The 16,187-nt window shown below is 43.2% G+C and overlaps 1 protein-coding gene across 1 annotated transcript in view; it reads right to left on the bottom strand.

Annotated features, from left to right (window-relative positions):
* TRPV4 (transient receptor potential cation channel subfamily V member 4) overlaps positions 1-16,187 on the bottom strand; it is a 41,141-nt gene that overhangs the window by 19,104 nt on the left and 5,850 nt on the right. Inside the window, exons 2-4 of the mRNA XM_067473605.1 lie at positions 11,053-11,424; positions 3,631-3,794; positions 776-931 (exon numbers count right to left, since the gene is read on the bottom strand). Of these exons, the coding sequence (XP_067329706.1) occupies positions 776-931; positions 3,631-3,794; positions 11,053-11,402 (670 nt within the window). The 5' untranslated portion in view covers positions 11,403-11,424. The remainder of the gene's footprint in view (positions 1-775; positions 932-3,630; positions 3,795-11,052; positions 11,425-16,187) is intronic.

Below are 16,187 nucleotides of genomic sequence, written 5' to 3'. Positions count from 1 at the left end.
ACTGGCAGGGTTTGGGAGGGTTTGACCTTGACATTTGGAGTTGTAGTTCACCTAGAGAAATTATGAACCCCACCAGCGATGGGCCTGGAGCAAACTTAGCACACAGAACCACCATGACTAACTGAAAATCCTGGAGGGGTTTGGGGAGAACAGACCTTCATTTCTGGAAGTTGTAGTTCACTTACCTCCAGAGACATGGAGACCACCACTGATGATGGATCTAGACCAAACTTGGCACACAGAACCACCATGAGTAACTGAGCCTACTGGAGGGAATTGAGCAAGACTGACTCGCCATGGTGGGAGTTGTAGTTCATCCTGTAGCTAGAGAGCACACTGAATCCTACCAATAATGCATCTAGAGCAAACTTGCCCAACATGACAAATTAAGTATTGATGGAGTTTCAGGGGGTTAACCTGGTATGATGCGGATTGCAGTTCACTCACAACCTTATGCAGTTTGGAGAAGTAAAAAAATGACTTTTTCAAGTAACCCGGCAACGCCAGGGACCCAAGTCAATGATATAATAAATATAATAAAACAGAATAGAATAGAGTATAATATAATATATTCAATATAAAATAAGGTAAATATAATAAATATGAACATTATATAATATTATTAATATTATCTATCCTATTTATTCTATTCATAATATATAATATTTTTTCTATTTTATTTTGTTTATGTATGATAATAAATAGAATAATAGAATAACAGAATAGAATATATCAATAATGATATAAAACATTTTTAAAGCCCTCTATTTCTCACCCCGGTAGTAGACATCACGGAAGGGTGCGTTGATGAATTCTGCACGGTTCCCGGTCTTTTCGGCAATGTCCAGCAAGACTGGGATGGTGTCGTTCCTCCCATTCGGCTGCAGGTTCAGTAGCGCCTTCGGGAGGCACGTCTTCCCCGTTGACGGCTCTGGGATTATTTAGATAAATAATTGCATTGCCCTTTGATGACATATAGTATATTGCAAATTCATAGTCTTCTATTGCATGCTATTCATTGCACTCCTCTTTGGTGACACCTGGTGTTCAGTCCTATATTGCTATTTCATAGTCTTCTATTACATGCTATTCATTTCATTGCCCTTTGGCGACACCTAGTGTTCAGTCCTATATTGCAAGCTAATAGTCTTCTATGGGTAGCCATTCATTCCATTGCCCTTTGGTGCCACCTAGTGTTCAATCTTATATTGCAAGCTCATAGTCTTCTATTGCATGCAAATTAATTGTATTGCTCTTTGCCACCACCTAGTGTTCGGTGTTATATTGCAAGCTCATAGCCTTCTATGGCAAGCCATTCATTCCATTGCCCTTTGGCGCCAGGTTCAGCAGCAATATTACATATAACAGTACTAATAATATTGCAGTATAGTAGTATAGTACAATATAATAATATATAATACTAATACTGTGCTATGCTAGTAATATAATATATTGTATATACATATAATATTAATAACATCAACGTAATACAATATAATATTAATAATACAATAGAATATATACTACTAATGTACTATTCTAATACTATACTAATAGAAAAAAATAATAACATAATATATTTATTTACAGTATTTATATTCCGCCCTTCTCACAATGAAGGAGACTTTGGGAAGATCACTGAACATGTACGTGGCAAACATTCAATGCTGGTTATCCAATCACAAGACAGACAACATAGAGGTATATAGGCATTTCCCATCCTCAGCATCTTGGGGGTTGTGCTTGGTTCATGCCACAAGGTGGGGGGTGGGGCGGTAATGTTGCTCCCTGGATTCAAACCGCCAACATTTCGGTCAGCAAGTTCAGCAGCTCAGCTGTTTAACCTGCTACGCCACCGGGGGTCCGATAAATAAAGCAGGATATAATAAATAAATAAATAAATTTTGTTTATAATATTATTATTAACCGTTTGAAGCCTGGGTCAGGGTGACTCCTGGCCTTTAGCCTAGGCACCTATAAGGAAATGCCAGAAAAAATGCCAGCAATTTGATCAAGGAGGAAGTTGACGAACAAAGTTCTTCAGCAGGGAAAGTGGAGCAACAGCACCATCTCCCTGTGGCTGTAACTGAGCACAAGCCTCCAAGATACCGAAGATGGGAAAGTCTCTATCTATGTACAACTGTCTGTCTTAGTGTATTAATGGCATTGAATGTCTGCCATGTATGTGATCTGTGATCCGCCAGGTTGAAAGGAGGAGAGGAGACAGGCTGTTGCCGGAGATCTCTACGGCAGCAGCCTGGCTCTCCGTCCACACTCTTCTCTTCTGCTGAAACTTCTGTTTGCCACTTTCCCAGGCGGAGAAGAGGAGAAGAGGAAACGCTGTTGCTGGAGATCCCTACGGCAACAGCCTGTCTTCCACACTCTTATCTATCTGGGGAGACTGCTGCTCGCCACTTTCCCAGGCGGAGAAGAGGAGTAGGAGAGGAGACGCTGTTGCCAGAGATCTCTACGGCAGTGGCCTGCCTTCTTCTCCACACTCTTCTCCACCTGGGGAGAGGGCTGCTCATCTCTTTCCCAGGCGGAGAAGAGGAGGAGAGGAGACGCTTTGCCAGAGATCTCTACGGCAGTGGCCTGCTACTCTTCCACACTCTTCACCTGGGGAGACAGTTGCTCGCCACTTTCCCAGGCGGAGAAGAGAAGGAGGAGAAGAGACGCTGTTGCCAGAGATCTCTACGGCAGTGGCCCGCCTTCTTCTCCACATTCTTCACCTGGGGATACGGTTGCTCGCCACTTTCCCAGGCGGAGAAGAGGAGGAGGAGAGGAGACGCTGTTGCCAGAAATCTCTACGGCAGTGGCCTGCCTCCCCCCCCCCCCCCCACTCTTCTCCATCTGGGGAGACTGTTGCTCACCACTTTCCCAAGTGGAGAAGAGGAGGACAGGAGACGCTGTTGCCAGAGATCTCTACAGCAGTAGCCTGCCTTCCCCTCCACTTTCTTCTTCATCTGGGGAGATGGCTGGTTCCCATTTTTCCCAGGCAGAGAAGAGGAGGAGGAGGAATGTGACTGGCATGAGCTCCATGTTTTTCCTCAGCCCTCCTCTCAGCCTTGGGATATTGGCTGAGAGGAGGGCTGAGACAGATGGGGCTGAACATGAGACCCCAAAGGGCCACATCCGGCCTGCAGGCCTGGGTATGCCCATGCCTGGGTTAAAATCTTGAGCTACTGAACTGCTGACCTGAAGGTTTTCAGTTCAAAGCCACGGGACAGGGTGAGCGTCCGCTGTTGGTCGCAGCTCCTGCCAACCTAGCAGTTCAAAAACATGCAAATGTGAATAAATAAATAGCTACAGCTCTGGCTGGAAAAGGCAAATAGATGATCCAAGTAGTTATGCCGACCACACAACCAGGAGGTGGCAATGCAGGATCCTTGGCTTGGAAATGGAGAAGAACATCTCCCCCAGAGCCAGAGATGAGCCAGAAATGAAAGGAGAGGCCTCTTTCTTTGTTTGTGCCTGTGTGTCTCATTATATATGACTGTAAAGGCACTGAATGTTTGCCTATGTATGTAAAATGCTGTAATCCACTCTGATTCCTTTAGAGGAGAAGGACAGAATATAAATCAAGTGTATTATTTATATTGAGTAAATAATATAGAGGTAATGTAGACTGACCCCGGAACTCCTCGTCGGTGAGGCGCTTCTTGTTGGCCAAGAGGAAGGTCAGCAAGCCATCGAGGTCATCCACACAGCCCCGTGACACAATATCAAAGAGCAAAGGCCGCGTGAAGACTTTAAGGACTAGAGGGGGTGGGGATGGGGCTGGGCCCTTCTTCTTCCTGTGGAGTGGCAGGAGAGAGACACAATAAAGAAGGTATCTATACACATAATAAAAGTGAAGATCTGTATGTGTGTATGTAGTAAGGGTGTCCACTTACACAGACAGCCACCTACCTCCACAAACAGCTATAACCCAGTGCTGAGGAGCCACCACAGGCCCTCCTTCCAATGACATTGCAAGTTCTAATGAGCGCCACATCCCACTGTTCCTTTTTCTCTCCATTGGTGTGGAATTTGCATGACCCTACTGTTGGGGTTCATGCAAATAGTGTGAACCTGAGCCCCAATCTCTGTGTGAACCTGATTGTCTGATTGTATTTCCAACTGAGCAAGCCACTGAACATGTATCTCTCCCTGATAGTGTTGAAACTGTTGTTGATGCTGAGGTCAGTGGCGAGGAAAGTGAAACTGAACAGCCTGATGAAAATGTTTTGGAATCCAGCCGTGATAGCTCTCCAGAGGAAATCACACCTGGGTTTTTTAATGAGGACCGAAGGGAACAGATAGCTAGAAACAGGAGTGATTCACAGTTTCTACGAAGGTCAAATAGATTACAGGAGAGACAGGCCCAGGCTTCAAAGTCAAGGGGCGTTTCAAGGAATAGTTTCTTTGGTTTAAGGGGCCTCCTTCCGGATGTCTCGTTAGATCAAGCAATGTTTTGGACTGAGGCTGAGCCTTGGCAGAATTCCTGTGTTCCATGGCCGGTAATCCCAGAGGCTTCTAGTTTTCAAGTACATGGTTAGTGAGATGCTAACAGGTTCCTGGTTTTTGTATTATGGTCTTTTGAAATTTTGCTCAAGCTCAGAGATTTTCCTGACTGCTGTGTTTCCATTGTGGCTTTTTGACTTTGCATTTGCCTTTCTTTTGTAACCAATTTTTCATCAATAAAAAAGGATTGCTTTTCCTACAGTCCCATGTGGTGGATTTGATCTTATGGTCTCGTTTCCTGATCTGGGATGCAACTCCTACCCACTTCCTTTCTCTTAACGCTTTCCTACCCTTTCCTATGGCACAAAGCAAACAGAGCAGAATTGATCAATTAAACATACTGGAGGGGGTTGGGGCACTCACTCCAAATGATGGAAGTTGTAGTTCACCCTGCATCAAGACACAGCACTGACACAGCACACAGAACCCCCATGACCACCTTTGGGGTGGGGGGGGGGATGACCATGATTTATAAAGTTGTAGTTTACCTACATTCAGAGAGCACTATGAACCCAACCAATGATGGATCTAGACCACTCTGGGCATTGATACCCCCACACACACTTTACATCCTTGTGTGATTTGGGGGAAGGTGGACCATGGATGATGGGATTTGCAGTACCTTTATTCACTTCCAGAGACTGCTACAACCCCCACGAATGACAGACCTCAACTAAACTTGGCGCACAGAGCCCACCATGAGTAGTACCTTCACCCACTTCCAGAGACTACTGCGACCTCCATGAATGACGGACCTTGACCACACTTGGCACACTGACTCTTCATGACCCATTTTACTTCCTGGTGAGTTTTGGGAGATGATGGACAATGGATGATCGGAACTACAGTACCTTCACTCACTTCCAGAAACCACTGCAACTCCCCTGAACAATGCATCCTGACCAAACTTAGTGCACACCCTCCCCTTGATGCACTTTACATCCTTGCGCAATTTGGGGGAGGATGGACCACAGATGATGGGATTTGCACTACCTTCACCCACATCCAGAGACTACTGCTAACCCGGGATCTGGACCACAAGCTATTCAACCTCAGCAGACTGAAAACCAAACCCAAGGTTACAACAACATCTGTTATAGAACTCCAGTATGCTGATGACAACGTCGTCTGTGCGCATTCAGAAGAAGATCTACAAGCCACTCTAAACACCTTTGCAGAAGCATACGAGAAGCTCGACCTGTAATTGAACACTGAAAAAACCAAAGTGCTGTTCCAGCAGTCACCAGCCAACCCCTCTCCAATGCCAGCGATACAGCTTAATGGTGTAACATTAGAAAATGTTGATCATTTCCACTACCTTGGCAGCCACCTCTCCGCCAAAGTCAACATCAACAACGAAATACAATGCCTGAGCTCTGCGAGCGCAGCATTTTTCCGAATGAAGCAGAGAGTGTTTGAGGACCGGGACATCCATAGGGATACCAAGGTGCTTGTTTATAGAGCTATTGTCCTCCCAACCCTGCTATATGCCTGTGAGACGTGGACTGTCTACAGACGTCACATGCAACTCCTGGAACGATTCCATCAGCGCTGCCTCCAGAAAATCCTGCAAATCTCTTGGGAAGACAGGCGGACAAACGTCAGCATGCTGTAAGAAGCAAAGACCACCAGCATTGAAGTAATGGTTCTCCACCACCAACTCCGCTGGACTGGCCACTTTGTCCAGATGCCCGACCACCGTCTCCCAAAGCAGTTGCTCTACTCCGAACTCAAGAATGGAAAACAGAACGTTGGTGGACAGGAAAAGAGATTTAAAGATGGGCTCAAAGCCAACCTTAAAAACTCTGGCATAGACACTGAGAACTGGGAAGCCCTGGCCCTTGAGCGCTCCAGCTGGAGGTCAGCTGTGACCAGCAGTGCTGCAGAATTTGAAGAGGCACGAATGAAGGGCAAAAGAGAGAAGAGTGCCAAGAGGAAGGCGCGTCAAGCCAACCCCGACCGAGACCGCCTTCCACCTGGAAACCAATGCCCTCATTGCAGAAGAAGATGCAGAGCAAGAATAGGGCTCCACAGCCACATACGGACGCACAAGAATATAGGAAGGCAATCATGCTCAGAAAGCGAGGGATCGCCTAAGTAAAGTAAGTAAGGACCACATTTGACACACAGACTCCCTATGGCACATTTTATGTCCTGGTGAGCGTTGGGGGAAGATGTACCACAGATTATGGAATTTGCAGTACCGTCACCCACTTCCAGAGAACATTGCAACCTCCACGAATGACGGGCCTGGACCAAACTTTCAACACAGATCCTCCATGACCGACAAAACATACTGGAGGGGTTTGTGGGATTGACCTTCATACTTATACACTTCAGAGACGTCTTACTTATCCACTGAACCTAACCGACTTTGGATCTGGACCAAACTTGGCACACACACCCAACATGGCCAACTGTGAATACAGGCAGAGTTTTGGGATGATTGACCTTAAATCCTGGGAGTTGTAGTTCACCCTGCATCCGGAGAGCACCTTAGAATCATATAATCATAGAGTTGGAAGAGACCTTGTGGGCCACCCAGTCCAACCCCCTGCCAAGAAGCAGGAAAATCGCACTGAAAGAACCCCCAACAGATGGTCATCCAAGGGAAGAGGGACAACAGCCTTGCAAACCGTACTTTACCCACCATGTCAAGGAACTGCCAAAAGGCTAAACAAAGGTTGCACTAACACAAGAAGGACAAAGTACCGAAAACACAATAATCCCAAATAAAAAGCTCAGGGGTAGATTTCAGGGGCTCACATGTCTTTACACTAATGCACAGAGCATGGGAAATAAACAAGACAAACTCCAACTTCTAGAACAACACCACACTTATGATTTCATAGGCATCACTGAAACCTGGTGGGATGACTCTTATCACTGGAATGTAGACATTGAGGGCTATAACCTCTTTCACAGAAACAGAACAAAGTGGAGAGGAGTTGGAGTAGCCTTATATGTCAAAAACTATTATGCTGCAGAAGAGATGCAAGACTGCAATCCAGGAAACCAGCTTGAAAGCATCTGGATACGAATCAAGGGAACGGGGATTCAAAAATATCTCACTGTAGGCATCTGCTACAGACCTCTGACCCAGGATAAAAAAAACTCAACAGGCACAAAGAAGAGATACAGTAGTCATGAGCTATTTCAACTATCCCGATATTTGCTGGAAAACTTGGCCAAGAGTACAAAGTCCAACAAATTCCTCACTTGCCTTGCAGACAATTTTATGGTCCACAAGGTAGAAGATGCAACAAGAGGATCGGCTACTGTCAATTTCATCCTAACAAATGCAGAGGACCTGATCGATGCAGTTGAAGTGGTTAGATCCTTAGGGGCAAATGACCACGTGCTCCTGCATTTTGTGATACGAAGGAAAGCTGAAACTTAGACAAGTCAAACCCACATTTTGGACTTTAGGAGAGCTGACCCAAAAAATGAAGGAAATATTGAGTGGCATTCCGTGGGCAGCGATACTAAAAAACAAGAAAGTTAGGGACGGATGGGAGTTTTTCAAGAGTGAAATGCTCAAAGAGCAATTGCAAACAGTGCAAAGAAAGAGAAAAATCAGAGACTTCAGGGAAGCCAGAATGGATGTCCAAAGAACTTCTAACTGGACTAAGACTCAAAAGAGACATGCACAAGAAGTGGAAAAAGGGAGAAATCACCAAAGAAGAATTCAAACGAATAACCAACTCCTGTAGGGGAAAGGTTTGCAAGGCTAAAACGCAAAATAAGCTCAGGTTTGCCAGGGACATTAAAAACAATAAAAAGGGCTTCTTTGCTTACGTCAGTAGAAAAAGGAAGAACAAGGAGGCAATAGGGGATGTCATAGGGAGGAGGGAGCAAGCTTGTTTTCTGCTGCCCTGGAGACTAGGATGTGGAACAATGGCTTCAAACTACAAGAAAGAAGATTCCATCTGAACATTAGGAAGAACTTCCTGACAGTGAGAGCTGTTCAGCAGTGGAACTCTCTGCTCAGAGTGTGGTGGAGGCTCCTTCTTTAAGCAGAGGCTGGATGGCCATCTGTCAGGGGTGCTTTGATTGTGATTTTCCTGCTTCTTGGCAGGGGGTTGGACTAGATGGCCCATGAAGTCTCTTCCAGCTCTATGATTCTATGATTCTATAATAAAATTATAAAATAAATATCAATAAAATAATATCTAAAATTAAATTTTAAAAATATTAGAAACCTAAACTACAAATATATAATAACAAGAAATAAAAATTTTAAAATACCATAAAAATAAAGTGTGTGTATGTTGTGTGTGTAACCTAAAATACAAATATATAATACAAATAAAAAATAAATAATATATATATATATATATATATATACACACACACTTTAAATATCAATATATAATATATAATACTACAAATAAAATAAAAATAGGGAATAAAAATAATAGATAAAATTAGATAGATAAACCCTAAAATACAAATATAGAATGATGCAAATAATATATATATATATAAAATAAAATAATATATCATGGTCATATATCATGATTCACACTACATGTATATGTGAAAAATATATCAGGAGGAATTTCTTTTTAATGAAATGTTTGAAACTAATCACTTTCTGTTCCCAGAGGTGAGTCACGAATGGAAGGAATGAAGAAACGAATGTAATAAATGAATGAATGGCCCCTTTCAGGTCTTCTTTTCAGGAAATGCTTCCACCTTTTGCCAGAAGAAGGGAACGAAAAAGAGGAACGAAGAAGCCCAGAATAGAAGGCTCCATAGGTTCAGAAAGCTCTGAAGGGACCTCCAAAGGCCATCCAGCCTCAAAATAATAATAATAATAATAATAATAATAATAATAATAATAATGAGAGGGACCTCTAAAGGTCATCAATGTCAGAAATATTAAATATTAACAAGGATTTTTTCTTTTTATCACTTTGGGCTATTGGTGCTGTGTCATGCTGCTGATAAGTTACTCTGCTGTGCATTTATGAGGAGGGTCTTTTCTTATTAAGCCCGCTCGCCCAACAATCTAGACCAATCTTCCTGATCTTACTATTATCATAGATAGACAAAGAGATGGATAGATAGATAGATAGATAGATAGATAGATAGATAGATGATAGAGTGATGGACCTAAGAGAGGCCTACCTTCAGATCCCGATAGATAGATAGATAGATAGATAGATAGATAGTAATGGACCTAAGGGAGGCCTATCTTCAGGTCCCGATAGATAGATAGATAGATAGATAGTGAGAGAGTGATGAACCTAAGAGAGGCCTATCTTCAGGTCCCAATAGATAGATAGATAGATAGATAGATAAATAGATAGATAGATAGATAGATAGATAGATAGATAGATAGATAGATAGAGAGTGATTGACCTAAGAGAGGTCTACCTGCAGGTCCCGATAGATAGATAGATAGATAGATAGATAGATAGATAGATAGATAGTGAGAGAGTGATGAACCTAAGAGAGACCTACCTTCAGGTCCCAATAGATAGATAGATAGATAGATAGATAGACAGACAGAGATGATAGAGTGATGGAGCTAACAGAAGTCTACCTTCAGGTCCCGATATATAAATATATATTGAGAGGGGGGGGGCAAATAGATAGATAGATAGATAGATAGATAGATAGATAGCTAAATAGATAGATGCATATAGATAGATGCATAGACGAAGAGACAGAAGAACAGATAGACAGATGGAGAGATAGATAGATGATAGAGTGATGGACCTCAGAGAGGCCTACCTCAGGTCCCAATATCGATCTATCTATGTATCTATGTATGTATCTATCTTTCTATCTATCTATCTATCTATCTATCTATCTATCTATCTATCTATCAATCATCTATCCACCGCAGGGATCCTCAAACTTTTTAAACAGAGAGCCAGGTCACAGTCCCTCAAACTGTTGGAGGGCTGGATTATAATTTGAAAAAAATATGAATGAATTCCTATGCACACTGCATATATCTTATTTGTAGTGAAAAAAACTTTAAAACAATACAATAATTAAAATTAAGAACAATTTTAACAAATATAAACTTATTAGTATATCAATGGGAAGTGCGGTCTGCTTTTGGCTGATGAGATAGGATTGTTGTTGTGTGCCTTCAAGTTGTTTCAGACTTAGGTTGACCCTGAGTGAGGGCCGGGTAAATGACCCTGGAGGGCTGTATCCTGGTTCCGGGCCTTAGTTTGAGGACGCCTGGTCTATCGGGACCATCACTCTAACTCTATCTATCTATCTCTCTATCTATCTTTGTATCTATCTATCATCTATCTATCTATCCATCCATCCATCCAGCCAGCCAGCCATCTTTGTATCTATCTGTCTGTCTGTCTTTCTGTCTGTGTCTCTATCGGGACCCGAAGGTAAGCCTTTCTTAGGTCCATCACTCTATTCTCTCTCACTCTCTCTCTCTCTCTCTCTCTCTATATATATATATATATATCCAGCTATCTATCAGAAACTGAAGGTAGGCCTCTAATGGCTCCAGGTTCCATAAAGGGAGGCCTATCTGGTTGCCCTCTGGGGGACCCTTGTACTTACTCGAGGCCCAACCTCTTCCGCCTCCACTTGCTGTCATTGGGCAGGTGCCTCTGGGTGCCATAGTCAAAGAGGGAGTCCATGGGGGCCTTCTTGGGGGCTGGGGCCACCGTCGAGTCATAGAGGGTCGTCTCCAGGCCAGGAACGCCCTTCCAGAAGGCCCCCTGGAACCGTGCACGCAGGTTCTGCTTCCCGTCTCCTTTTGACGAAGACGGAGGTGATGAAGAAGAAGCGGACACCTCGGCTTCCTCGGTCTCAAAAAGGTTGGCCAATGAAGACAGAGGGAAGGAATCATTTGCCTGGGCCACATCCTCGGACGCGTCGGGAGTATCCCCCAAGTTGGCCGACTCCATGATGGGGACAGTTTATCAGCACCTGTTGGGATAATAACAGAAGGGATCCAAACTGAGGAGAAGGGTCTAGATGGCTTCTAGTTGACCTTTTGAATGGACTCAATGGAGTAAATGACCCTTTCGGTGGACTCAATGGACTAGATGGCCCTTTGGATGGACTCAATGGAGTAGATGACCATGGTACAGACTAGATAACCTTTTAGATGGACTCTACAGAATAGATGGCCTTTTGGATGGATTGGATGGAGTAGAGGACCCTCTGGGTGGATTGGATGATCCTTTAGATTAACTATATGACACATTAGATAGACTCAATGGACTAGATGGTCCTTTGTATGGGCTCAATGACCCATTAGTTTGACTCAATGGACTAGAAGGCCCTTTGGATGGGTTCAATGACTCTTTGGATGGAGCAGATGGCCCTCTGGATGTGCTTAATGATGACCCTTTGGATGAAGTAGATGACCCTTTGGATGGACTCAATGGAGTAGATGACCCTGTGGATGGACTCATGACCCTTTGGATGGCCTGCATTACCTTTTAGATGGACTCAATGACCCATTAGATAAACTCAATGGAATAGATGACCCTTTGGATGGCTCAATGACCCATTAGATAGACTCATTGTATATGCCCTTTAGAGGGGCCCAATGCCTCATTAGATGGAGTCGATGACTCTTTAGATGGGTGAAGAGATGGGGTTAAAGGTTATTGGCTCCGGGTGGGATAATAACAGAAGGAATCCAAACTGAGGAAAATGGTCTAGATGGCCTCTAGTTCTGCTTTGAATGGACTCAATGGAGTAGATGACCTTGGTATGGAGTAGATAGTACGTGGGATGGACTAGGGTTAGACAGATGATAGAGTGATAGATCTAAGAGAGGCCTACTTTCAGGTCCTGATAGATGATAGATAGATAGATAGATAGATAGATAGATAGATAGATGCATAGAGAGAGAGAGAGAGTGATAGGCCTACCTTCAGATTCTAATACATATATAGATGGACAGATGGCTGGATGAATAGATAGATAGATAGATAGAGAGATAGATGGATGGATGGATGGATGGATAGATAGATAGATAGATAGATAGATAGATAGATAGATAGATGATAGAGTGATGAGCCCAAGAGGGGCCTACCTTCAGGTTCTCATACATAGATGGATAGATGGATGGATGAATAGGTGATAGAGTGATGGGCCTAAGAGAGGCCTACCTTCAGGCTCTAATACAGATATGGATGGATGGATGGATGGATGGATGGATGGATGGATAGATAGATAGATAGATGATAGAGCGATGGACCTAAGAGAGGCCTACCTTCAGGTTCTAATACATACATAGATGGATTAGATGGATGGATGGATGGATGGATAAATAGATGATAGCATGATAGACCTAAGAGAGGCCTACCTTCAGGTCCCAATACAAACATAGATTGAGAGATGGATGAAGAGATAGATGGAATGGACCCCAAAAGTCATCTTAAACCAATCTCTCTGAACTTATTATCATAGATAGATAAGATACATGGATAGATGGAAGTGACCCTCAAATGACATCTAGAGCAATATCCCTGATTTTTTATTGTCATAGATAGAGAGATAGAGAGATAGAGAGAAAGATAATAGCTAGAGTGATGGACCTAAGAGAGGTCTACCTTCAGGTCCTGACAGATAGCTGGATCAATAAAGGGATAGATAGAGATGGTATTATATTATAATATTTTATTATATTAAATGTTACATTATTATCTATACACATAATAAAAGCGAAAATGTGTATCCACTTACACTGACAGCCTCCTGCCTCCACAAAAGGCTATAGTGGCAAGTGCTGAGAAGCCACCAAAGACACTCCCTCCACTGACATTGCAGGTTAGAGCGAGCACCATGAACATGTCACCCAAACGCTGCCCATGTCCTCCCCAAACACTGTGAACCCAACCAACGATGGATCTGAGCCAAACTTGCCACAGATGATGGGACTTGCAGTATTTTCACTCACTTCCAGGGACCACTGCATTGTTATGCTAAAATCCGCCCTGAGTCCCCTTGGGGAGATTATGGTGGAATACAAAATAATAATAATAATAATAATAATAATAATAATAATAATAATAATAATAATACTGTAGCCCCCACAAATGATGGACCTGGACCAAACTTGCTCCACAGACCCCACCCCCATGACCCACTATATGTCCTGGTGCAGTTTGGGGGAGGATGAACCATGAATGATGGGATTTGCAGTACCTTCATCCATATCCAGAGATTACTGAGACCCTCACGAATGACAGACTTGGACCAAACTTGCCACACAGACTCTCCATGATGTACTTTACATCTTGGTGAGTTTTGGGAGGGGATGAACCAGGGATGATGGGCATTGCAGTATCTTCACTCACTTCCAGAAACCACTGCGACCCAAACGAATGATGTGCCTGGAGCAAGTTTGGCACACAGACTCCCTATGATGCACTTTCTGTCCTAATGAGGGTTGGGGGAGGATGGACCACAGACAAAGGAATTTGCAGCACCTTCACTCACTTCCAGAGACCACTGCAACCTCCACGAATGACAGGTGTGGACCAAACTTGGGACACAAAACCCTCAGAACATACTGGAGGGGTTTGGGGAACTGACCCACCCATCTGGGAGTTGTAGTTCACAAAGTATTCAGAGCACTTGGAACCCCATCAATGACGAATCTGGACAAAAGTTTGAACACAGAACCCTTTTGACCAACTGAACATACTGGAGGTGTTTGCGGGGCACCAACCTACCCACATGGGAGTTGTAGTTCACTCCGCACCCAGAGCACTCTGAACCTCATCAATGACAGATCTGAACCAAAATGGCACACAGAACCCTGGTGACCAACCAACTGAACATTATGGAAGAGTTTGCGGGGGGGGGGGGGGGGGAGGACTAACCCACCCTCATGGGAGTTAGTTCACCCTGCAACATAATACATGTATGTATGTATTAAATATTTTATTATTTTGTTGTTGTTCTTCATTCATTCAGTCGCTTCCGACTCTTTGTGACCTCATGGAATATATTATTATATTATATTATTAAATATTATATTATATTACTAGCTGTCCCCTGCCACGCGTTGCTGTGGCCCAGCCTGGTGATCTGGAAAATAACGTAATGAGAAAGTGTTGGTTTCTAATATATGTAATTCCTTTCTGCTTGTGAGTAAACAGTATTTCTTCTTGTTTCTTTGTCAGTGTTGATGTGGAGAGTGTCTGGTTTGCCTACTCTGGAATATGCAACATATCATAGTCCTTCTTTAAGGGTCTCTTTCAAATCTGTGATATTATATCTGTGTGTGTGAGAGCGAATCAGATCTATCTATCTATATTTATGACTGGATGGCTCTTTGTCAGGAGGGCTATGATTACATTTTCTTGCCCTGGTAAAGAGAGTTGGACTGGATGGCCTTAAGTATTTTCTGTGGGTAATGGGGGTTCTGTGTGGGAAGTTTGCCCCATTTCTGTCATTTGTGGGGTTCAGAATGCTCTTTGATTGTAGGTGAACTATATATCCCAGTAAGTACAAATCCCAAATGTCAAGGTCTATTTCCTCCAAACTCCATCTGTGTTCATATTTGGGCATATGGAATATTTGTGTCAAGTTTGGTCCAGATCCATCATTGTTTGAGTCCACAGTGCTCTCTGGATGTAGGTGAACTACAGCTCCCAAACTCAAGGTCAATGCCCACCAAACCCTTCCAGTGTGTTCCGTTCGTCATGGAAGTCCTGTATGCCATGTCTGGTTCCATTCCATCATTGGTGGAGTTCAGAATGCTCTTTGATTGTAGGTGAACTATAAATCCCAGCAACTACAACTCCCAAATGTCAAGGTCTATTTCCCTTAAACTCCATCTCTGTTTATATTTGGGCATATGGAATATCCGTGCCAAGTTTGGTCCAGATCAGACCCATAGCCAGGATTTCATTTGGGGGGGGGGGGGGCTGATTTTTTTTCAGGGGGAGTTTCGGGGGGGGGGTGAGTTTCGGTGGGGGCTGAGTCTGAGTGAAAGAGGGTCTAGCCTAGCAAACCTTTTGTATCATTACCCCAATACCCCCATGCATATGGGATATATTGAGTATGGTGATCAGATCATGATATGAACAAACATAACAGTTTAAATAATGCACCAGTAAGGCCTTTTCGCGAACCACCATGAAAATTTCCGGGGGGGGGGGGGGGCTGAAGCCCCTCAACTCCCAAATGTCAACGTCTATTTCCCTTAAATTCCATCTGTGTTCATATTTGGGCATATGGAATATTCGTGCCAAGTTTGGTCCATCTCCATCATTGTTTGAGTCCACAGTGCTCTCTGGATGTGGGTGAACTATAATTCCCAAACTCAAGGTCAATGCCCACCAAACCCTTCCAGTTTTTTCTGTTGGTCATGGGAGCCCTGTGTGCTAAGTTTGGCCCAATTCCATCATTGGTGGAGTTCAGAATGCTCTTTGATTGTAGGTAAACTATAAATCCCAGCAACGACAATTCCCAAATGACAAAATCAAATTTTTTGAGTGGAGGTTTGTTAGGTGTCTTGTGTCCAAATTTGGTGTCGATTCCCCCAGTGGTTTTGGAGTTCTGATGGTAGCACGAACGAACATTACATTTATATAGATTATGTTACATTAGATTATATATAAATATTAGTATATTATTAAATATATTATTCTTATTCATATCACATCATCATTATTATTATTATTATTATTATTATTATTATACAATGTTCTGGTTGCGGACAA

This window comes from Anolis sagrei, chromosome X, assembly GCF_037176765.1.
Source record: "Anolis sagrei isolate rAnoSag1 chromosome X, rAnoSag1.mat, whole genome shotgun sequence".
NCBI lineage: Eukaryota > Metazoa > Chordata > Lepidosauria > Squamata > Dactyloidae > Anolis > Anolis sagrei.
Note: the sequence above shows the minus strand (reverse complement) of the source record. Positions and strands in the feature narration are given on the sequence as shown.